The 22,376-nt window shown below is 39.5% G+C and overlaps 1 protein-coding gene across 3 annotated transcripts in view; it reads right to left on the minus strand.

The window, feature by feature from the left end:
• The window catches only part of DDX60L (DExD/H-box 60 like), a 116,237-nt gene that overhangs the window by 35,013 nt on the left and 58,848 nt on the right, over nucleotides 1-22,376 (minus strand). For 2 of the 3 annotated variants that reach the window (XM_012507967.2, XM_012507968.2), the window contains exons 23-29: nucleotides 15,633-15,737; nucleotides 14,981-15,109; nucleotides 13,005-13,129; nucleotides 9,849-10,001; nucleotides 4,988-5,156; nucleotides 3,493-3,645; nucleotides 598-702 (exon numbers count right to left, since the gene is read on the minus strand). In XM_012507967.2, the coding sequence (XP_012363421.2) occupies nucleotides 598-702; nucleotides 3,493-3,645; nucleotides 4,988-5,156; nucleotides 9,849-10,001; nucleotides 13,005-13,129; nucleotides 14,981-15,109; nucleotides 15,633-15,737 (939 nt within the window). The remainder of the gene's footprint in view (nucleotides 1-597; nucleotides 703-3,492; nucleotides 3,646-4,987; nucleotides 5,157-9,848; nucleotides 10,002-13,004; nucleotides 13,130-14,980; nucleotides 15,110-15,632; nucleotides 15,738-22,376) is intronic. The other variant, XM_003257946.4, reaches the window with a different exon arrangement.

Consider the following 22,376-nt stretch of genomic DNA (forward strand, 5'->3'; position numbering starts at 1 on the left):
CCACTAAAATGATAATGAAAACCTTTTTTTAAAAAAAAGCATAAACTCTCAAGAAGGTGAATGGTATTAAAGTCTTGGAATTTGGAAAACAGGTGGTCAATGACTCCTAAATACTCAGTACTAAACTTCAAGTAAGGAAGTCAAAACCTACCTAATTTAAATGACAGGATTCCCAAAAGACCCAGGAATTGATAATACCAAATGCCACACACAGAGAAAGGCAAATTAAAGGAAACAGATAACGCAAGGAATTTCAGACCATTTTACACACTCCCAGAAAACTAAAATAAAGGAGCACTATAAAGGATCAAGAATCAGAACAGCTGTACATTTCTCAAGAAACATAAAAACTACACTAAAAACTGAAATACATTAAGATTATTAAGCCAATAAACCCTAACTGTGAAAAAATAGTGAAACAGATAAATCCCACAACATGAAGCAACAAGATATGAGGCCACTCAACTCAAAAATGCTGTGCCACATAGGCTAAAAGGAAGGACACAAACCGTAGCCTATTACCAGATGTGAGTGCCACATGGGTCATTATTTCACACTCAGCTTTCAGCAATGGGAGTTAAAGAGTCAGAGAGTTACCTGTCTGTAATTTAAAGCATCCAGATAGACTGAGTCTTGGGCAAAAACAACAGATTTGCATGGCATGTGGATCCCTAAGGCAAGTGTTTCAGTAGCTGTCACTACCTAGGAAAAGAAAAACAAGGGTTAATACAAATATATCATATCTATAAGGACACAAGATCTATTTTCCACTCCAGTCACTGAACAACTCTTAGAGCTTTAACGAACCACATGTCATTAAAACTAACATACTAGCCCCACTGTTCTTGCAACTGCCTGACTATTCAAAGAACACTGCTACTTCGGCATCCTAACTGTTGCCATTTGCTCACCCTAAAATCATTTTCCCCAAATCTCCATTTGCAGGCTTTTTCTGATCTCTATATAAAAGTCCAAAAAGACTTCCTGCACCATCGTTTCTAAAATCACCATGTTTACTTGTCCCCCCAAGACCTTCAGTATCATGAGGACATGGACACTGATCTCTCTCGGCCACTGCTGTATCCTCAGCACCTGGAAGAGTACTGGACACACAGCAGATGCACAATAAATATGTGTCCAATAAATGCATGAATGAACGAACAACAAGCATACAAATTTTCCTTAAGATACGGTAATAATGTTTTGCCTTACATTCTCATGTTTGTTTATGGAGGTTTTATCCAAACATAACTGATCTAATTAATTGAAGGATAATAAAGTTACATTTTCCTTCTTATTTACTTTCTTAATATCCGTTATGTGCCCAATCACCTATTTAATGCTAGGTGCATATAGCTGCGTTCTCTTCCTGTCAAATACACTACTATTAACCTGTGCCATAATTATTTCAATTATTTAATGACAGAGTAAGCAAAAAGACTTTCTAATTGATATTTATAAACCCATCCAAATTCAACCCATTATTTTTCATCTGTAAAAGTTCATCAATAAAAACGAAAGGCTCAAATCACTAAACTTTAGAATTTAGCCATAATAAATACCATTTTTTTAAAAAATGTGTTCTGGCCAGGTGTGGTGGCTCACGCCTGTAATCTCAGCAATTTGGGAGGCCAAGGCAGGCTGATCACCTGAGGTGAGGAGTTCGAGACCAGCCTGACCAACATGGAGAAACCCTGTCTCTATTAAAAATACAAAATTAGCCTGGCATGGTGGTGCATGCCTGTAATCCCAGCTACTCAGGAGGCAGAGGCAGAATTGCTTGAACCCTGGAGGCAGAGGTTACAGTGAGCTGAGATTATGCCATTGCACTCCAGCCTGGGCAACAAGAGTGAAACTCTGTCTCAAAAAAAAAAAAAAAAAAAAAAGTTCTGTGTAGCAAGCTCCTGCAGTTTCAGAATAACACTTTCATAATAATACGGCTATTCATTCATTTACATATTCATTCATTTACTCACTCATTAGCTTTTATTGAGCCACTACTATGTGACAAGATCTACAACACTGACTGTGGTGAACAAAATTGGAGTGACCTTTGCCCATAATTAATAACCTTTATGAAAACTTTTCTGGTTATTTGTCCTTTAAAATGACAAATAAATGATACACATATGAAAACTGAGCAGAGTTGTTCACGATATTTTATTTTTATAAACAGCAAAAAACAACTTTTATTTATGATATCTAATACTCCTCACTCTTCTTAAGATTACAAAAATGGCTGGGCATGGTGGCTGACGCCTGTAATACCAGCATTTTGGGAGGCTGAGGTGGGCTGATCATCTGAGGTCAGGAGTTTGAGACCAGCCTGGCCAACATGGTGAAACCCTGTCTCTACTAAAAATACAAAAATTAGCTGGGCATGGTGGTGCATGCCTGTAATCCCAGCTACTGAAGAGAATGAGGCAGGAGAATGGCTTGAACCCAGGAGGTGGAGGTTGCAGTGAGCCGAGATTGTGCCACTGCACTCCAGCCTGGGTGACAGAGCAAGACTCCGTCTCAAAAAACAAAAAGATTACAAAATAAATACCCTGAATAGCGTGACTACCCTCCTACACAACTCTTCACACACTATCCCCACCTAGAAATAGAATATTGCAAGCTTCTGAAACATACTAACAAAAAGTTAACATAAAGCATTTAACTACGAGCCATCTAAGATCTCCTTACCCTCTGCCAAGTTCATTTGGAGGTATCACATCTAACAGCTCTGTGTAAAACATGTTAGTCTAGTGCAAGCTTTTTCCAATTCTTAAAAAAGAAATGTCTTTCTCTTAGCTAAGGTATGACATTAGAAAATAGTCTGACTAAAAGTATAGTCATTTATACTAAATGTATAAATATCCTTATGAGCTGTCTAGGACAAAACTGTAAGAACTACGTCCTGGATACTAAGTGTTAAAGAGTAAAGGGTTATGACCAGGCACAGTGGCTCACGCCTGTAATCCCAGCACTTTGGGGGGCCCAGGCGGGTGGATCATGAGGTCAGGAGTTCGAGAACAGGCTGGCCAGCATGGTGAAACCCTGTCTCTAATAAAATACAAAAAAAAAATTAGCTGGGCATGGTGGTGTGCGCTTATAATCCCAGCTACACCGGAGGGCTGAAGTAGGAAAACTGATTGACGCTGGGAGGCGGAGGTTGCAGTGAGCCGAGATTGCGCCACTGCACTCCAGCCTGGAAAACAGAGCGAGACTCCATCTCATAAAAATTTAAAAAAAAAAAAAAGAGTAAAGGATGTTATGCCTAGATTACCACAGCTATACTACTCCATTATAAATATTATTTTTCAATGTAGAAATAATTTTTAAACTCCTCTAATAAATGGGATAGATGGAGCAGTCCAGTCCAGCGAGTTGTAATAAAAAGACACTGGTTAGATGAGAAAAACAACTGGTATAATTTTTTACCTTTTAGTGGTATTCAGCATCATATATGCACAACTTTATTTTTTAAATGCAAAGAAATTTACCTACCCTAATAAGCCCTTTTACAAAGAGTATCTCAACGAACTCTTTTTCTTTAAAATACATGCCACTGTGATGATATCCAATCCCCCTTTGTGCTAAAGCCTTCAGTTCTTCACCGTGTCTTGTTAATCGCACTCGTTTTAATACCCTATCCAAAGTCTAAAACAAGAAAGAAGTGTAAAACAGTTGATCATGTATTTTATTTAATTTCAGGCTCAATCAGAATCAAAGGACATTTTCATGAGCAAATCACTTACATCTTGTACACAGTGAGGCTGCCCTTTGACCCTGAACCTACATGTTTTATGACTACAGAAACAATCCTGCCCATTTTTATGAACAGACTGTATCTCAGAGAAGAGGCATTCATAAACCAAAGGGGAAGACGCTATTGAAGCAGCAGATCAAATGCCCAGGACAGATGAGTAAACAATCTTCTGCTGCCTGAGAGAGACAGACTACTTCTCGACTGGAACCTTAGGAGTCCTTTCCAAGCAAAGAGAGAGAGACTTCTCCAAGAAGGCAGAGCAAGATCTCTACTCTAGATGATCAGAGAATTCTTACTTCTCACTGTGAACCACTCACAAGTCATATCCAACCCCTTAAAAATGTCCATACCCTCATAGCCTCACTTCTAAGAATTTATCCTCAGGAGAAAATCCAGCAGTTGGCAAAGATGTCAAAGGTAAAAACGTATTACAAGAACAAGAAAAAATAATAAAAATAGCCTATGCAGCCTAGAGTAAGACAACTGGTTACATAAATTATAATCATCCACATAAATATATACTATGAAGCTATTAAAATAATAACGTAGCTCTATTGTTGTTGGCAAGAAATAAATAAGGGAGGAAAGGAGATTACAGACCAATTTGTATATAATATGGCCTTATTTTATTAACAAATAAATACATGAAATGTCTATGTGAGTGTGGACATGCTGGTGACTACAGGCAATAGAATAAAAGATCTGATAGAACAGTGAGTCTCTCTGAACTGTGACATTATTTTTATTTTCTATTTTCAAGTACTTCTGCAATGGACATAAATTACTTGCAAAATAAAAAATGTTTAAATGCCATACCATCCTTGGATATTTCAATATCTGTTTAATGAAATGTTTTGAATGTTATATAGGTCTCTGAAATTGAAACTTTCAGTTGATGTTATTTAAAATATATTGTGTCATAAAACCGAAATGTGACCAGAATTAAAATATATCATATTGAATTGAATTCTAGAATCAGGCTATAAACTAATCCAGGATAATAGAGTGAAATAAAATAAGAGGCTGACATTCACACTGAGCAAGGAAGAGTCACTTATAGAACTTTAGCACATTAAATTGGGATAATCATTGCAAAACAAACAAAATAATACACAGAGATAATCATATTTCAAAGGTATTACACAAGTCATTTCAGTGTTCAAAGATATGAAACGATCACGATGATAAAACGTCACAACTGTAAAGTATTATATTAATAATTCTCTGACGTACTGAGCCTTTATTCCTGGTAATCTCAGTGTGTAGGGCTTTGACATCAGCATACGTGCAGTCCTCAGAGATTTCCAGAATCTTCAGATTCTCCAGGAAATTGATATATTCAGCTATATACATTTGTTTTCTTTCCAGTTTTTCAGCCTTCTTTGGGTTTTTTTTAATGCTACTATTAAAAAAAAAACTTTTAAGTAATGAAAACTCATATTCAGTTACTGCAAGAAGCCTAAGGCCCCACAGATTTCCCTTGGTCATCTGACGTTGACAGTAGCTCCATCAATCCTGACTTGGTCTCCCCTTCCTCACGTGCACTTCCACCATGTCACCTAGAAGTCAGGTCCCCTCATCAGCAGAATCCCCTATATTTTCTTCATTTTCTCTGCATAATTTCTCCTCCTTCACACTGTAACAGATATCCAGTTCTTTTCAGGAAAATTTCTGCTCCTGAATCTCTTTTGAGCAGTGGCCAGAGCACAGTGGAAAAGCAAAGGGGGTGGGATGTGTGGCACAGTCTAGAACGAGTTTGCACATCCCCTGATCCCACTAACTCTGGTCTTATGAAGAGGGTTCCAGAAAGAACATGGTACTTTAAATATCCATGCTGACAGCAGAGTCCCTTCCTGACTAGGCCTAAGAGAAAAATTGATTATACCATTAAATACTCTTTATTTTCATGGCCCATATCCTTCATTACACATCCAACTTGAAATGTAGTTCCTAGTCCTGAAAAAAGACTGACTGAAGAGAATCAGTCACCGAGAAGACCTGGAGCTCCGGCATCTCTCTCCCAGGTATTTTTCCCTTCCCCTATGTCCAAAAAATACACACAACAAGCAGAAAGAAGATCAAAGCAGTGGTGGAAACAATAGAGAGCTTGCCCTAGTCTTTAGGAAACGTCTGAATTAGAAGGGCTACGGTAGTTGTTTCAATATTGTTACAGACTGAATGTTTGTGTCCCCCTCAAAACAAATTCATATGTTGAAATCCTAAACTCCATGTGTGATATCAGAAGGTGGGGTCTTTGGGAGGTGATTAAGTCATGAAGACAGAGTTTTCATGAATGGGACTGGCGACCTTATAAAAGAGGCTCCAGAGACATCCCTTGCCCCTTCCACCAGGTAAGGACACAGAGAAGACAGCTCTCTATGAACCAGGAAGCAGCTCTGTCAACACCCTGATCTTGGACTTCCTAACCTCCAGAACTGTGAGAAATAAATTTCTGTTCAGAAGCCACTTAGTCTATGGTAATTTGTTATGGACTAAGACAAATGTTGGGGGAAGGTTTAATTAGTCTTTCAAAAGTATTTATGAAGCACTATTACTACGTGCCAGGCAATGTGCTATTACTGAGGGACTCAAAGAAGAATATGCACAGTTCTGGTAAGGGAACTCCCAACCTAAAGAAAATAAAGATATGGAAACAACTGCAATGCAGTGTTATAATTAATCCAAATGCTTTAATGATTGAAAGTGGAATGAGAACAAAAGACAAAGGGTAATAGATCTGAGGGAATCATTATAAACTTCAGAGAGAAGACAGATTTAAAACAAAAGATGTGGGGGAAATGAGCAGATTTATGAGCCAACAGAAAGGAAGGCCCTCCAGGTAGATGCAGTGTGTAGTACATAGATTCAGATGGTGGAGAGCAATTCATGTGAGTGCCTACCCATTAACAACTCTACCAGGCAATTCAAAAGGAAGAACTTTGTATGTAGGACAATCTAACTAAATGTGCACATTAGAACTGATGGCAGCAGTGGCTAATCTGGAGCGGATGCTGCCATGACACTGGCTGCAGTCGGGGAGGCAAGGCCAGGGCTGTGTGCTCCATGGAGCCAGCAGGAGCTGGGAACAGGTGGAAGTCCTGCCCACTTCTGAGTTGACAGGGTGGGAGACGCATTCCCCAGGCACAGCTGTAGCCACCCAAGCTGCAGCTGCAGACCCAGGCATCCCTGTGCTCTTGGGGGCTGGAAGCAGGCAGGAGCCCCGCCCTTATGGGCATAGCTGCAGCCACCCAAGCCATGGCTGCAGACTTGGGCCTCCCTGTGCACTTGGGTGCTAGGAGTGGGCAGAAGCCCCACCTTCCCAGATATAGCTGCAGCCACCCAAGCTGCAACTGTGGACCCAGGCATCTCCGCACTCTTGGGGGCCCAGGAAGGCCCCCTTCCCTCTGCAGGTTTGGAAGCACCTGCTCCCACTATCTGGCCTCTCTCTGCTCCCAGCCCCTACTCCACAGGCTCAGAAGTGTCTGCTCCTGCTGCCTGGCCTCTCCCTGCTCCTGGCATCCACTCCAATCTCAGAGCAAAGTTGAGGCCAAGCCCAGGTGATGTCACAACCTAGCCAGGTGTGTGCACGTTCAGGACAGTGCTGACATGCCAGCCCCCTGTTGACTTGGCCCTTTCCAGACATTGAGTGCCAGTGAGCATGGGAGGGAGGCCAAGGTGGGGGCTAAGAGCAGCTCGGTGCTGGCCTGCAGGCAGCCCTTTGGCACAAACAGCCTGGGTGCCACGAACAGCAGCAGGAGACAGACAGCCTCTGAGCAGAAAGGAGTGGGTCCCTGGTGAAGTCCCACCTTCAAGCTGGGAAAGGCCTGAAACCTGGGGGCTGGGCTGCCAGTCCTGTGGACCGGAGCGGGAACTTACGGTGCTTTTTCCAGGCCTGCCCATGGCCACCCATGGACCAATCAGCACACACTTCTTCCCCTCTGAATCCCATATAAACCTCAGACTCAGCCAGACTTGAGGACTCAACAGATGACCAGCTGCAAAGAGGAGCTACCCACTCCAGGGTCTCCTCTCTGCTGAGAGCTGAGCAGACGTCAGGATTACCAGCTGTGGAGGAGAGCTACCCACTCCAGGGCCTCATCTCTGCTAAAAGCTGAGGACTCAACAGGGCAACCAACTGCAAAGAGGAGCAACCCACTCCAGGGTCTCCTCTCCACTGAGAGCTGAGCACTTGACGGGATTACCTGCCTGCAGAGAGGAGCAACCCACTCCAGGGTCTCCTCTCTGCTAAGTGCTCAACACTCACTGGGACACCCCACCTGCAGAGAGAAGCTACCCACTGCAGGTCTCCTCTGAGCTGTCCCATTTCTCAATAAAGCTCTTCTTCACCTTGCTCACCCTCTACTTATCTGTGTACCTCATTCTTCCTGGATGCAGAACAAGAACTTGGGACCCACTGAATGGCAGGGCTAAAAGAGCTGTAACATAAACAGGGCTGAAACACACCCCTTGCTTGCCACGTTATGGGTGACAAGCAGGAGAGAAGAGAGAAGGAGAGAAGAGCTGCAGCCCTTCGGGGAGCCCAGACCTAGGAGCTCCCCAAGCCATGGCTGTGATAACTTCTTTGGGACTCTGCAGTTTCTGGCATCTCTGGGCACCACCATGTTCCCCAGTGCCAGCCATGGAAGCTGCTTGCAGTACGCCTGGTCCAGCCCCAGCCTCACAGGAAGCTGGTGCCTGCGCCAGTGCCTGGAGCTGCCCACCCCTCTGCAGCTAGCATGCCTGGCTGTGTGCAGCAAAGGTGCCATTGGCCACAGAGGTTTCCGGCCAGAAAAGCAACACCCGTAACAGAATCCCATAACAGAACAATCAGACCAGCACCTGTATGTCAATAACATTGGAACAGGTGAACCTGGAACAAGAAATTACACACGAGAAAGACTCCAAAGAATCCCAAATAACAAATGGCAAGGACCTGAACCAAGACAGAGCCAGTAAGTGAGGATGAAGAGGATGGCAAGGAGAGACAAATATTTTGACCATAGAACTGTCAGAATTAATCAGACCTTGGGGAGAAAGGAAAAAAAAAATCACAGCAGTGAAGTCCTACCCCAAGCATATGACTGGTATGGCAATTCATTCTATAGACCATTCTTTTGTTTTTAAGTTTTATTTTAAGTTCAATGGTACATGTGCAGATTTGTTATATAGGTAAACTTAGGTCACGAGAGTTTGTTGTACAGATTATTTCATAACCCAGGTATTAAGCCTAGTGCCTATTAGGTATTTCTCCTGATCTTCTCTCTCCCTCTTCCTCCCACCTTCCTCCCTCAGATAGGCCCCAGTGTGTGTTGCTCCCCTCTATGTGTCCATATATTCTCATAATTTACTTCTTAGTTATAAGTGAGAACATGTAGTATTTGGTTTTCTGTTCCTGCATTAGTTTGCTAAGAATAATGGCCTCCAGCTCTATCAATGTCCCTGTAAAGGATATAATTTCATTCTTTTTTATGGCTGCATAGTATTCCATGGTGTACATGTACCACATTTTCCTTATCCAGTCTATCATTGATGGGCATCTAGGTTGATTCCATGTCTTTGCTATTGTGAATGGGAATGGTGCTTCAATGAACATATGCATGCATGTACCTTTACAACAGAATGATTTATATTCCTTTGGGTAGACGCCCAGCAATGGGATTGCTGGGTTGAATGGTATTTCTGTCTTTTGGTCTTTGAGGAATCACCACACTATCTTCCACAATGGTTGAACTAATTTACACTCCCACCAATAGTGAATAAGCGTTCTACAGACCAGGAAACCTCGAGGTTGTGGCCTGGGGCATGAATGCAGGTTATGGTTAAGTAGGCTGAGGGCCTCCTAGGAGACCCAGTTGATTCTTAGGCTTACAGGCTGTAGTCCCACCTCTCCTGATTCCTAAATGAAATCTATCTACATGTATAAGAGGGATTCCCTTCCTCCCATCCTCCCACCCAAATTTACTCTATTTGCAAAAATTGTGAAGCAATAACAAGAACCTCTTCGTGACTCAGGTCTCTAAACATTTCTGACAGTGTCTTATAAATATTTTAAGTCTTCAGGGGCCAATTTGTTTAAGTAAACATTAATACTTACATCCTTTTTTGTGTCTTCCCCACTTTTTCAAGTACTTCGTCTATTCCAAAGACATAACTATGACATTCAGTGTGGGGATGGCTTTTTGTCTCTGTCTTCTCCAGAAAAGTGCACACACTTCCAGCTCTTTTTCCCACATCATCATTCTTAAACCTTAAAACAAATGAAAATAGTGCTTTGAAAAGACTATGTTTCTATCCATATCGTAAACCAAAAATAAAATTATAAGGCCCCTCAGTCATCTGAATAGACTTCATCCTAGGCCAGCGCACTCTAAAATTTAAACCGAAAGACTGGTTTAAGCCCTGATGGGAAGCAGGGGTTCAACATACCTCTCTATACTCTCCAGCATTAACACCAACGCAGACCTTAAGTCTGATAAGAAACATTTACAGTCTATTCTCTCTGAAGCCAGCTACCTGGAGGCTTCATGTGCACGGTAAAACTTTGGTCTCCACAACCTCTTATCATAATGCAGACATCCCTTTCTGTTGATAACTATTTCAACCAATTCCCAATCCGAAAATTTTTAAATCTACCTGTAACCTGGAAGCCTCCCTCCCCAACTTTGAGTTGTCCTGCCTTTCTGGACCAAACCAATGTATATGTTAAATGTATTTGATTGATGTCTCATATCTCCCTAAAATGTATAAAACCAAGCTGTAGCCCTTGGGCCCATGTTCTCAGGATCTCCTGAGGGATGTGTCACAGGCCATGGTCACTCATATTTGGCTCAGAATAAATCTCTTCAAATATTTTAGGGAGTTTGGCAATATCATATGTCCATCTACCACTATCATCTTGACATACAGTTTGCTAGAAAAAAATGTTTTGGCTCAATGTATGTAATGTCCAGTAATATTACACTCATTCTAGGCTGAGTTCACCATAGAATTTTTTCGAATATTACTTGTGAGGCCATGGATTTACTAGCATGTTTAGAAAACAGACTTCGAAAAGAAATCCTATTTAGCTGATCAGCATTAAATTAGTACACTGAAGAAACAAAGAATAGGAAAGTCACAGTCTACTATGCATGGTAAGAAGATTTGGTATGTAAAAAAGCAAAAATAATAATAGCAAACACTGACCAAGTTGCAGGCACTGTTCTACGTGGCTTCAACATATTAACTAATTTAATCTCTACCATGACGTTACCAGGAAGGTAATATTATCTCTGTTTTGCAGATGAAGAAGTAAATGCCAAAGGAAATTTAAAAATGCCTTCAAGGTCACATAGCCTAGTAACTGGTCAGGTTAAGATTAGAATCCGGGCAACTCAGCTTCAACTTCAGAGGCTTTTTTTTTTTTTTTTTTTGAGACAGGCTCTTGCTCTGTCGCCCAGACTGGAGTGCAGTGGCGCACTTGCAGCTCACTGAAGCAGAGGCTATATGTCTAACTGCACTTCTAAATTTGCCTCCCTGTTCACAGTAAGACAAGTTAATATGCAACACCCATATATTACTGGTTGCAAACAGTACCCTAAATGACAGCATTAAATGATTCTTCTTACTGCTTTAACACAAACAAACCTAGGTCATCTAGAATTAATTTTCCTTTTTCAGTATCTCTGATAATCTATGACAAGAGTCCAGTGTAAAAAAAAAAAAAAAAAAAAATCTAGTGAATGGGCCTCAGTCATGTTTTCTACTGATTAGTTAAGTGTTTTATATAAATTATTTCATTTAATCCATATCACAACCCAATGAATTAGTTATTATCTCCATTTTTCAAATGAGGCTGCAAGAGGCTAAATAGATTTTCAGAAGTCACATAGCCAAAGGAGGACAGAGCTGCAGTTTAAGCTAAGATTTGACCCAAAGTATGAGCTCTTAACTATGCCTCTACATGGGCACCAGTTGCCAATCATGCATCTTGTCAGCACCATGTGGTTTTTCTAGAGTCCAGATTAAGGAAGGGAAGTTGACCCAGCTTGAGCCTAAGCCAACTGTCACAGAGTTCTCAGTGTTCCAGAGCTACAAGCCAGTGGACTCAACCTAGGAGTTCTGTAGCATACTTTCAAGACAACTGGAAACTCCATTAAAGCTGGCAAAGATCTCGTTCCCAAAAATTTAAAATATCTATTTTTTTAAATAATTTATTTTAAAAAAGTAAATGCATATAAGTGTATAAATAATGAATCCTGTTTCTATTCAGATTCCTATCCCAAAGTCATACTTTCAGCCATTCCTCAGTGATATATAGGGGTACATTTGTTTCTAACTAAAATTCAGAGCCACACTGGAAAGCAATCTAGATAGATGTCATAACATGTTGGCAGAATACCTCATTTGTTTACTCTGGTCCAAGCACAAAAGAAGAAGAAATTTTCTTGTAATTCCCCACATTTGCGACTTCAGTCATACTACTCTTTAATTTCTCTTCGCATCATCTTTTAGTTACTGACCACCAGCACAGACTTTGGATGCGTAACAAAACACATGTGGCTTAGCGCTACCATTTAACATATCTACACACATATGTGTTTGTGTATTTGTCTTTGTAAACAATTTCACATTACCATTGGATCAAGGTGCTGGGAATTTATTTTATACAAAACTTTCGTAGTTAAAATAATTTTAAATTCTCTGGGCTAAATAAGTTTTCTGGTTCTGATTATTAGAGTGGGTCCAGGGTACACAGTGTTACCCACTTAATGTGTCCTACTTCGGTTCTCTTAATCAAAGAGAGATGCTAAATACCATTCAAGGTCTTTTTATTATACCACACAATATCAAGGAAAGCCTCTGGGCTTAGTTTTCTTAGCTATAAATTAAAAACCAAACATTCAATAAATATGAATGCTTTATGTGTTTTACATCTGTACATGAAAAATGCAATTTAGTTCCCAAAGGAACATTTCTAAAGTTAATGATGGTTGCTTACAAAAAAACATTTAGGAAAGCCAAAAACATTTTTAAAAATCAAGAGTCAAGGAATTAAGAGGGTAATAAGATGAAAAATTTTATAAGGATTGACCTAAAAGACTGACCCATTTCTTTAAAAATAAAATCTATATTATTTTTCTAAAATGCAACAAAATAGTAAAAGTAGGGTTACTTCTAACCACTGTATATAAATGAGACTAATGGAAAACAAAACCAAACAAAAAATTCTAACATATAAACAAAGATAAATTAAGTTTCAGTTACTTACAAAAAAAATATTGCAGGCAACTTATCCATTTGTCTTAACTTTTCAACAAGAAGAGGAAACATTTTTACCATATCTTTTGAACTAGACAATGAATCTGGACTAAGGTTCTTCAGTACTCTTTTGACCTAGAACAGTAAGTTAAAATTATTTTTTTAAAAAAAATTTGTGGAAACAGAAGAAAGAAAGGAATTATTTTGTTGTCTAAAATTAGAATAATTTTTCATATATAGTTTTGGGTGGGTTTTTAAAATAGTCCTTTAATATTATCAAGTAGAGGTAAAAGTCAACAGTCACAGACATCTCTATATTAAAGAATAGACAATAAAAGATATAAAATATAATATATGATATTTTGTAGGCACTACAAATAAGTCAGTAGGATAAGGATGTTCATAAAATATTGCTGTTTCAACCATTGCAGGAAGAGTGACCAAGGGTTTCTCCAATTATTAGGTAACAAAATAGCCGCCAAATATGTTAAGGAGTATATAAAACCTATAATGGAAAAGAACCTCTTAAAATTAAAAAGAAAAAGTTTTAACTATGTCTACCAATAATTTGTAATAGTATACAGACATGTTTATAATGCTTAACTGAAAATTCAAGAGATGAGTGAGTCACAAAATACAATGATCAATAGAAGTGTAATAAGTTGTTCACCTCAGATATTGTTGAAATTGTGGGTGGTAACTTTTATCCTACTATTCCATATTTGATAATTTTTTATAAACAGTATCTACTTCTTTTTTAATCAGAAAAAATAAATGTTATTTTCCATCAGGAAAATTAACATTAAATTCCTTTACATAATATACAATGGAAAATCTTTGATGAAATAGTTATGTGCTATCATGAATAATTTTCCTGACAAAGTTATTTTCCAGTTTAATTATCATTTGAGGGGTGGCAAATAGGGACATCCTTGGTATTCAGTTTTCCTCTGATTAACATTTAATGGAACACAGCATTCTGTGCCATACAGGCTAAATTATTTGTAATATTTCCTAACATCAATATCACTTATTTATTTATTTATTTATCTTTTTTGTGAGGATGAGTCTCTCTCTGTTGCCCAGACTGGAGTACAGTGGCATGATCTCGGCTCACTGCAACCTCTGCCTCCCAGGCTCAAGTGATTCTCCCACTTCAATCTCCAGAGTAGCTGGGATTACAGGCATGTGCCACCACACCTGGCTAATTTTTGTATTTTTTTAGAGGCAGGATTTCACCATGTTGGCCAGGCTGGTCTCAAGCTTCCAGCCTCAAGTGATCCACTCGCCTCAGCTTCCCAAAGTGCCGGGATTATAGGTGTGAGCCACCACTTCTGGCCAACCAATGCCATTTTTATCTTCATTTCTTTCACCACCAGAGTGAAAAAGGCAAATAAACATGACACTCAGTCAGCAAACTAGAACCAAAGATGCATCAATGTTATGCTCAAGGATATCTTTGCTTCCCAGCATAGCCACCGACGAGTCTGTCATCTGTAAATTTGCCTGAGCCTCTTTCAGGTATAGTTATATTTTCTCATTTATCATCGTGTACATGAGTTTCAGAAATTGGTTATTTTTAAATAATTTATTTTTATTTGCACAAAACTTACTTAGATTAGCCCCTGTACTAATTCCTGATCTCCACTATCATTCCTCTGGAGCCAGTCCCTCTTCTGTGAAAGCCTCGGCAACATTGGTTCTCCTGTTAAAGTTAAAGGTTCTTTGTTTTTAGCTGTTTGTAGCTGTTACCTGAAGAAACCAAAAGCCTATGGCGCATGTTTTAAAGGTCACTGAGCTAAGAAATGAAACCAGTTCCCTCCTCCTTTTTTCTATCTCATACTCACTGGATAACATGTTTAAATGGAATTACTAAAACAAAAATTGGAATAAAAAGATTACAAAACAGTTATTGGCTGAATTATTATGCAACTCCAAACAACTAACAATTAAGCAAAACTTCGTCCAAGAAAGTGGGAAAATTACCTTCTTCACTTGGCCATTTTTAATCCAATTTGTCAATTCTGCCTTTAAGTTTTCTTCATATTTTCTAGCATCCAACTTCTTAATCACTATTTTATTCTTAAAAAGAATGAATTCCTCTGGACACAATGCCTTGGGGGGAAAATTATCACAAAATTAAGCTAAGCTATGCAATCTATAGTAAGAAAAATACAATGATGTATTTAAGTTTACTTGTCTCCTTAAGAAAATTGCAAACTCCTTGAGGGCAGAGGCTGTTGAACATCTTTTTACCTCCAAATAATTTCTAACACATAAACCTACGATGATGGGTGAACTCTTCAAAAGAAAGAATACAGGGCACAGCTGATGAAAAGATGAAAACCAACAGAGAAGAGAATAGAGGAATATAAGTCCAAAAACACAATTAAAGTACCATGGTATCCCAAAAGCTAAAAGAAGACATATTTTCGAGAATTACAGAATATTCCATGCTACGTACGATGATAAAGTCACAAAGAATGGCTGAAAATAAGAAAAAATAACTGATTGTTTCAAAATAGCAGCATCAACCAAGTAGAGAGAATAAGTGTGTTTACCTGAAGAGTAATTTTGCTATATTCTGGAATAGCATTAACTAAAGTTCATTTTGGTGAATATATATTTCTATATTTACCTGAGCCCTGGGCCAAGTTTCCCAGACTTGAGCCATGGTATCATAAAGCTGGATGCTTTCTTGAGAGGTGAGGGTAAGATCAGGTGGGAATCCATACTTTTCAATCTGTGAATAAACAAATTAATGGATGGATGAACAAATAAAATTACAATGTTTATATTTCTTTTATTTTATCTTTCACAGATAAACCCTCAAGTCTTTACCTGTGAATCCAGGGACATTAAAAGGCAATAAACTGTAATATTTCACCTCAGCAATGATCTGTTAATAAAGTCTTAACAAAGTAGCATCCCTAACCTGCTGAAATGGAAAACTTCAAAATCCACTAATAAGTTTCAGTGCTACTTCCTGAGACTATTTGCACTAGATAATAAACTAACACTGCTCTATGAAACATCCCTAGAATGCCAGTGAGGGTACTGGGTGGCTGGAAAATATGAGCTCTTACAGAATAGCCTCAGTTTAGACAAAAAATGTACCTTTCTTTTTGAAATATCCCTTTGAAACAGACATTAAAATGTGTTTAGTGATGAAGATGATTTTATGGGTACCAAGCCATGTAAAAAGGGACAAAGCTTTGCCCCTAGAGATCCAATATAAGAGCCGGATCAAGTTTATAAGGGCAAAGACCCTCAGACAACCTTCAGATACTCAAAGAAATTTCTACCTGATGGTTACCCTGGTTACTGATCAGCTTCTGTCTGAAGCCTTTAGAACTCATGCACTACTTTTTCTCTCACAAATACTGTTGATGTTAGTTGTGTGCAAAGCACCATGTAGGGTACAAGAACAAATCCTGTCCTCACAGCCTTTGTGTTCTATATTCCTTTGGCTTCAATCACCACTTCTTCTAATCCATTATGTACAAAAGGGATAAAGTAACATCTAAACCGTAACACCAAAAAAAAATTAAGGATAAGTAACTATGGGAAAGGCCCTATTAAGCAAGTTAACCAAGTATCTTTATGTCAAGGTTTCTGTTATGTTCATGGGTACTGTGAATCTCTAAGAAAGGGACAGGATATCACACTTCTCCCAAATATATTTGAGGAAGGAACCCTTCCTTTAAAAAATACCTATTGCTGGTTCCTAGAAGATTGGAAATACTGGGCTAAAGGGGCCACTCCAAAGATAGAGTTCAGAAAGCAAAGAAAGGCTGTTCGGTGGACTGTGCCGCACAGCTGGGTTCTAATCACAGCTCTAATCACTACTCCCTGGGGTTCTGTTTTTCTTGTCTATAATATGAGAATGACAATGTCTTCATTGCTTGTCTTCAAGATTGTGGTGAGATTCAAAAGGTTAATATAGCAAAGTTTTCTTTTTATTCTATGTTATGCAACATAAATATAAAGAATCATCATTTAGCAATTCTCAGATTGAATTTATGAAGCTAGCTAGTTGGCAGGGACTTCATTTGAACACACTAGTAACTGTATTCATTATCTCAGAAGGTGAGGATTTCAGTATCTCATAAACTGCATCTTGTAGGTGACCACATATTCTGTCTATAAATGAAGCCATTCCTGACTTAAGTAATTAGTATTCTAAGAATTATCAAGTACATACTAACGCTATGCTTCTATTTTGGTCTCTAGAATAATAGTGATTCATTTTCAAAGCATCTCCCTTCCTTTATGAATGCCTTGGTTTCCTGTCTCTAAAATGGGAATAATTATCCTTACACCACAGATTTGTTGTGAGGATTAAATGATATAATGTATACAATATGCTGTCAAAATGCCTGGCTCTTTTTTAGTATCCCATCCATCATAGTGACTGATTATTAACTTTCAGGTATTCTTTTTCATCAGTTTGTCAACTGTATCACTAAAAGGATATATTCAATTGTTCTCCTCTGCATAACATGTAATTAGCTGGTATTTCTTAAGCTGGCCTAGATAATGCATAAAATTATATAGAAAGAATATATAAAAGATCATTATACGGTTATATCAGTTTGTACTTCTTCATTCATAAACAAAAGCATATCATACCACAATGCTCCTTTTGAAAAAAATAAAAATTAAATAAAATGAATAAAAAATAAGTAAAAAAGTTAGATGGTAAGCATTTATCAGAACTACACAGAAAGAGACAGACAGTAGTTCTTTCGAGGACTGCCTGGTGCCGACAGCGTCTTAGAGCGCTGAGTAGCTGTTCTTTTATGGCAGCATAATTCGTAGGAAGGCTGTGCAGCTCTTCCCTTAGCCCAGGAACAAGCCTTATATGGATTGCAGTGATCCCTCACCACAGCTGGATTAAAGCCAGCTCACTCAAGGCATGGGAACAGGATCAATGCCTTCCTTCCCAAAGCTATTTCCATGAGTGTTACAGAGAATAAATCCAAGGTTAGAAGATTCCTTTACATTCTTCTCCTGTTGCTTCAATGTATTCTGCTTCCCCTCATGATTGAACAATTTCAATGTAACCTCATGAATACTATACTCATTGGGATAGACCATCTTGCTATTGTTATTGCTATCTTAGGAGCATGAAGGAAGGTCTTATATAAATGCACATCTCACAAATTTAACCAGTTGTCTAAGCATTTTAAAAAGCGTGTCTCTCTAGTTGTCCCCAGGTATACAAAAGTAAAGTATCACAGAGTAAAGAGCTGAGAAGATTCATACAACAGCACAGCTCTGCAGATGTCATACAGGGTCAGAACACACTGTAATGGTTCTGTTGCTTTCCAATTACTCCATTAATAGCTACTGAGAATAGACAAAGGCACATGGCCAAAATGATGATCTTACCAAGAACTCCAGGCCACTGTACTCACAAATGCTTAAAGGTAACTTACCTTAAAATCACTCTAAGCAGAGTAAACCATTAAAAAATTACAAAATACTATGCAACTAAAAACTTGCTGAAAATACAATGCTGAAGATATCAAAATATAACTGGAAGGCTTAAAGAGTGATGTATGCTTATCATATATCTATTCCCTAAGCACAGAGTCAGAGGAAAAGGGAAGGATAGGGACAGGAATGCCATTTGGAATGAGTCATTGCAAAGCCAAGAAAAAAACCACATAATAAAATTATGTTTGAAAATTTCTGGAAGACAGAATCACTTTAAGTGAGTTTTACATGCCCTTAATCACCATAGCTCAGAATCTACGAAGTAATTTCCATTTAATTCCTTACTCATGCATTCGATCCACAAATTATTTAGTATAACACTATGATTAAGAACATTAGGCTTTGGGGTCAGAACTTCTGAGTTTGTACCATAATCTGACAATTACTAACTGAGTCCTTGGACTAGTTAAACAACCTCGCGAGCCCTCTTTTTCCTCATCTGTAAGTTGGGAATAATTATAGTACATTTATTATAAAGATGTTGTAAAGGTTAAAAGAGAAATACATATAAATATTAACAAGTGCCTGCCACACAAATTCTCAACACGTGTTGGCAATCATCATTCCACAAATATTTACTGAGCAACTTTTGTGTATATGGCACTATGAGCGAGCTATAAGGTAATCTAGGGGTGAAAAAGTGCAAAATTTTTCATTAACAATTTTATAATTTAATAAGAAGAAGACATGAAAGCAAAAACTTATAACAGCAGGCTAAACATAATTGGTGTCATTTAAAAAGTGCAAATAATAAGCTATATATTATCAGAAAAGAAGATTAATTCCATGTGGAGAGATCATAAAAAGACTTCTGGAAAAAAAAATCTCATATTAGCAAAGACATGGAAGATGAATAGAATCTGGAAACTTAAGAGTTTGGCATCTGGAATGAAGCATTCCAGCTATAGCACACAGCATGAACCCTTTAGGTAAGCTACATCCAGGGTTTGAGTGAAAAGCTGAGGAAAGTCTAAGTTATAGAAGACTTGAATGCCAAGCTACAAAGTCTGAAATTTATTTCCAATGGAAAAACATTGAAGACTTTTGAGAAAAATAAGGACAGGATCAGAATTATGTTTTAGGAAGATAAATGGAACAGCATAATTTTGGATATAAAGTAATAAAAAAGGACCAACAATTGGCTAATGTCATTATATCTTCACAAGGCAACTTGAACCTATATAGTTTAATAACAGAGATAGGATGGAAGAAGAGGAGAGAACAGCAGGAGAAATTAATGTCTTCCCACAGTCATAATCCAGTGCCTCAAGTGAGATCTCCGAAAACTTCATCTTATCAATCCACCATGAAAAAAGTCATGTTCCGATTTTTATGTTAGTAGGAAATGTCTCTTCCCTGCTCAGACCATTTGGTAATGGGAAATTCTGACATGAACGAGGAGTGCCAATACAGTTGTGGCGGCACTGTTAGTCACAGAGAAGTAGAAGACAGAAATCGATACTAAGAAGCCATAGATAGGAAAGGATAATGTCTGTAAATAAAGAAAAGGAATAAACTAACCAAAGAAGGCGAATTAGAACTCTCCATTACTTCCTCTCCAGTTATTAAACTTTGGGTGTCCCAAACGACTTTAAGGATCTAATGAAAGCTAGAAGAATGTATACACACACAATTTTTAGGGGTTTTTCACTTTTCTATGAAGTCCATCCTTGATGTACCTGAGGTTAAGAATATCTGTAAAGATGGCCTAATAGAAGCCTCCTGTGAGCATCAGCCCCCACAGGAACTCCAAATTGAACAACTATGCGCACAAAAAGCACCTTTATGAGAACCAAAAATCAGGCGAGTGATCACAGTATCTGGTTTTAACTCTGTATCACTGAAGGAGGCACTGAAGAGGGCAGGAAAGACAGTGTCAACCTGCCAATGCTACCCATCCCACATCCTCCAGCAGTGGCCACATGGCATGCAGAGAGAGTCTGTGCACCTGGGAGAGGGAAAGCATGGTGACTGGGACTTTGCATTAGAACTCAGTGCTACCTTGTCACAGCGAAAAGCAACACCAGGCAGAACTCAGCTGGCACCAGTGGAGGGAGCATTTAGACTAGCCTGACCCAGAGGAGAATTGCCCATCCCAGCAGTTGAAACCTGACTTCCAGGATGGGTAATTCTGAAACTGGCAAGCTCATCACCAGGGGTTAAAGTGCCCGAGAGTCCTAAATAAACTTGAAAGCCAGCCTAGGCCACAAGGACTACAATTCCTGGGCAAGTCATGGTGCTGTGCTGGGCTCAGAGCCTGTGGACTTGGGGTGTATGCAATCTAGTGAGACACCAGCCGAGGAGAGCTAGGGAGTGATTGCATCATCCCTCCCCCAACCCTAGGCAATGCAGCTCGCAGCTCTGAGCAAAATTCCTCCCTTCTGCTTGCCGAGAGGAGAGGGAAGAGTAAAGACTGTCTTCAAACTTGGACACCAGCTTAGCCACAGTAGGATAGAACACTGAGCAAAGTCATGAGGCCCCCACACCAGGCCCTAGCTCCCAGACCTTTCTAGACACATGCTGAAATCTGCTGCCTTGAAAAGATGAACCCAGACTTGGCAGGATTCATCACCTGCTGAATAAAGAGCCCTTGGGCCCTGAATAAGCAGCAGTGGCAGCTAAGTAGTACACGCCGTGGGCCTGGGGTGATTCTCTGAGGCATGCTGGCTTCAGATATGACCCAGCACCTTTCTAGCTGTGGTGGCTATGGGGAGAGACTACTTCTGCTTGAAGAAAAGAGAGGGAAGAGTAAATGGGACTTTGTCTTGCAGCTCAGATGCCAGCTCAGGCACAGTGGAGTAGAGCACTGAGCAGGCTCTTGGGGTCCCCAAGTGCAGGCCCTGGCTCTTGGATGGCATCTCTGAACCTACCCTGGACCAGAGAAAAGCCCGTTGGCCTGAAGGGAGAGACCCAGGCCTTGCAGCATTCACCATAAGCTGACTGAAGAGGCCTTGGGCCTTGAGTGAAGATTAGCAGTAGCCAGGAAAAACTCACCATGGGCCAGGGCTGCTGGTGGCCACAGAGAGAGACTCCTCTACTTGTGGAAAAAGAAGAGAAGAGTGGATAGATCCTGACTCTAAGCCCCGGGTCCCAAACAACATCTCTGGACTCACCTGAGGTCCGGGGAACCTGCCACCTTAAAGAAAAGGACACCAGCCTGGCTGGCTTCACCACCTACTGATTGTAGAGCCCTCAGGCCTTGAATGAAAATTGGCAGTAGCCAGACAATGATTACTGTAAGCCTAGGGCAACACCTAGTGCTGTGCTTGATTCCATTCTAACCCAGCGCAGTCTCTGCGGTGGAGACCGCAGGGATGCTATGTTGCTTTCTCTTCCCAGCTCCAGGCAGCTCAACACAGAGAAAAAGATTGCATTTGTTTGGGAGACAGTAAGGGAAGAAAACTAAAGTCTCTGATAATCCAGAGAATTATTCAGGATCTTATCCAAATCACCAAGGTGGTTGCTCTATGAGACTGCAAGAGCCACAGCCTCACAGAGCTTGGGGTGCCCCCCACTGCAGATAATGGCTGCAGTGACCAAAATCTTAGATCACAACATCCAAGTCCCTTCAAATACCTGGGAAGCCTTCTCAAGGACAAGTACAAATAAGCCCAGACTGTGGAGACTACAATAAATACCTAACTATTTAATATCTAAGCATCAATGAATATCCACAAGCATCAAGACCATCCAGGAAAATATGACCTCACCAAATGAACTAAATAAGGTACCAGGAACCAATTATGGAAAGACAAAGATATGTGACTTTTCAGGCCGATAATTCAAAATAGCTGTTTTGAGGAAACTCAAAGAGCCAGTATTACCCTGATATCAAAACAAGGCAAAGACACATTAAAAAAAGAAAACTACAGGCCAATAT

This window comes from Nomascus leucogenys, chromosome 7b (genome assembly GCF_006542625.1).
Source record: "Nomascus leucogenys isolate Asia chromosome 7b, Asia_NLE_v1, whole genome shotgun sequence".
Lineage (NCBI taxonomy): Eukaryota > Metazoa > Chordata > Mammalia > Primates > Hylobatidae > Nomascus > Nomascus leucogenys.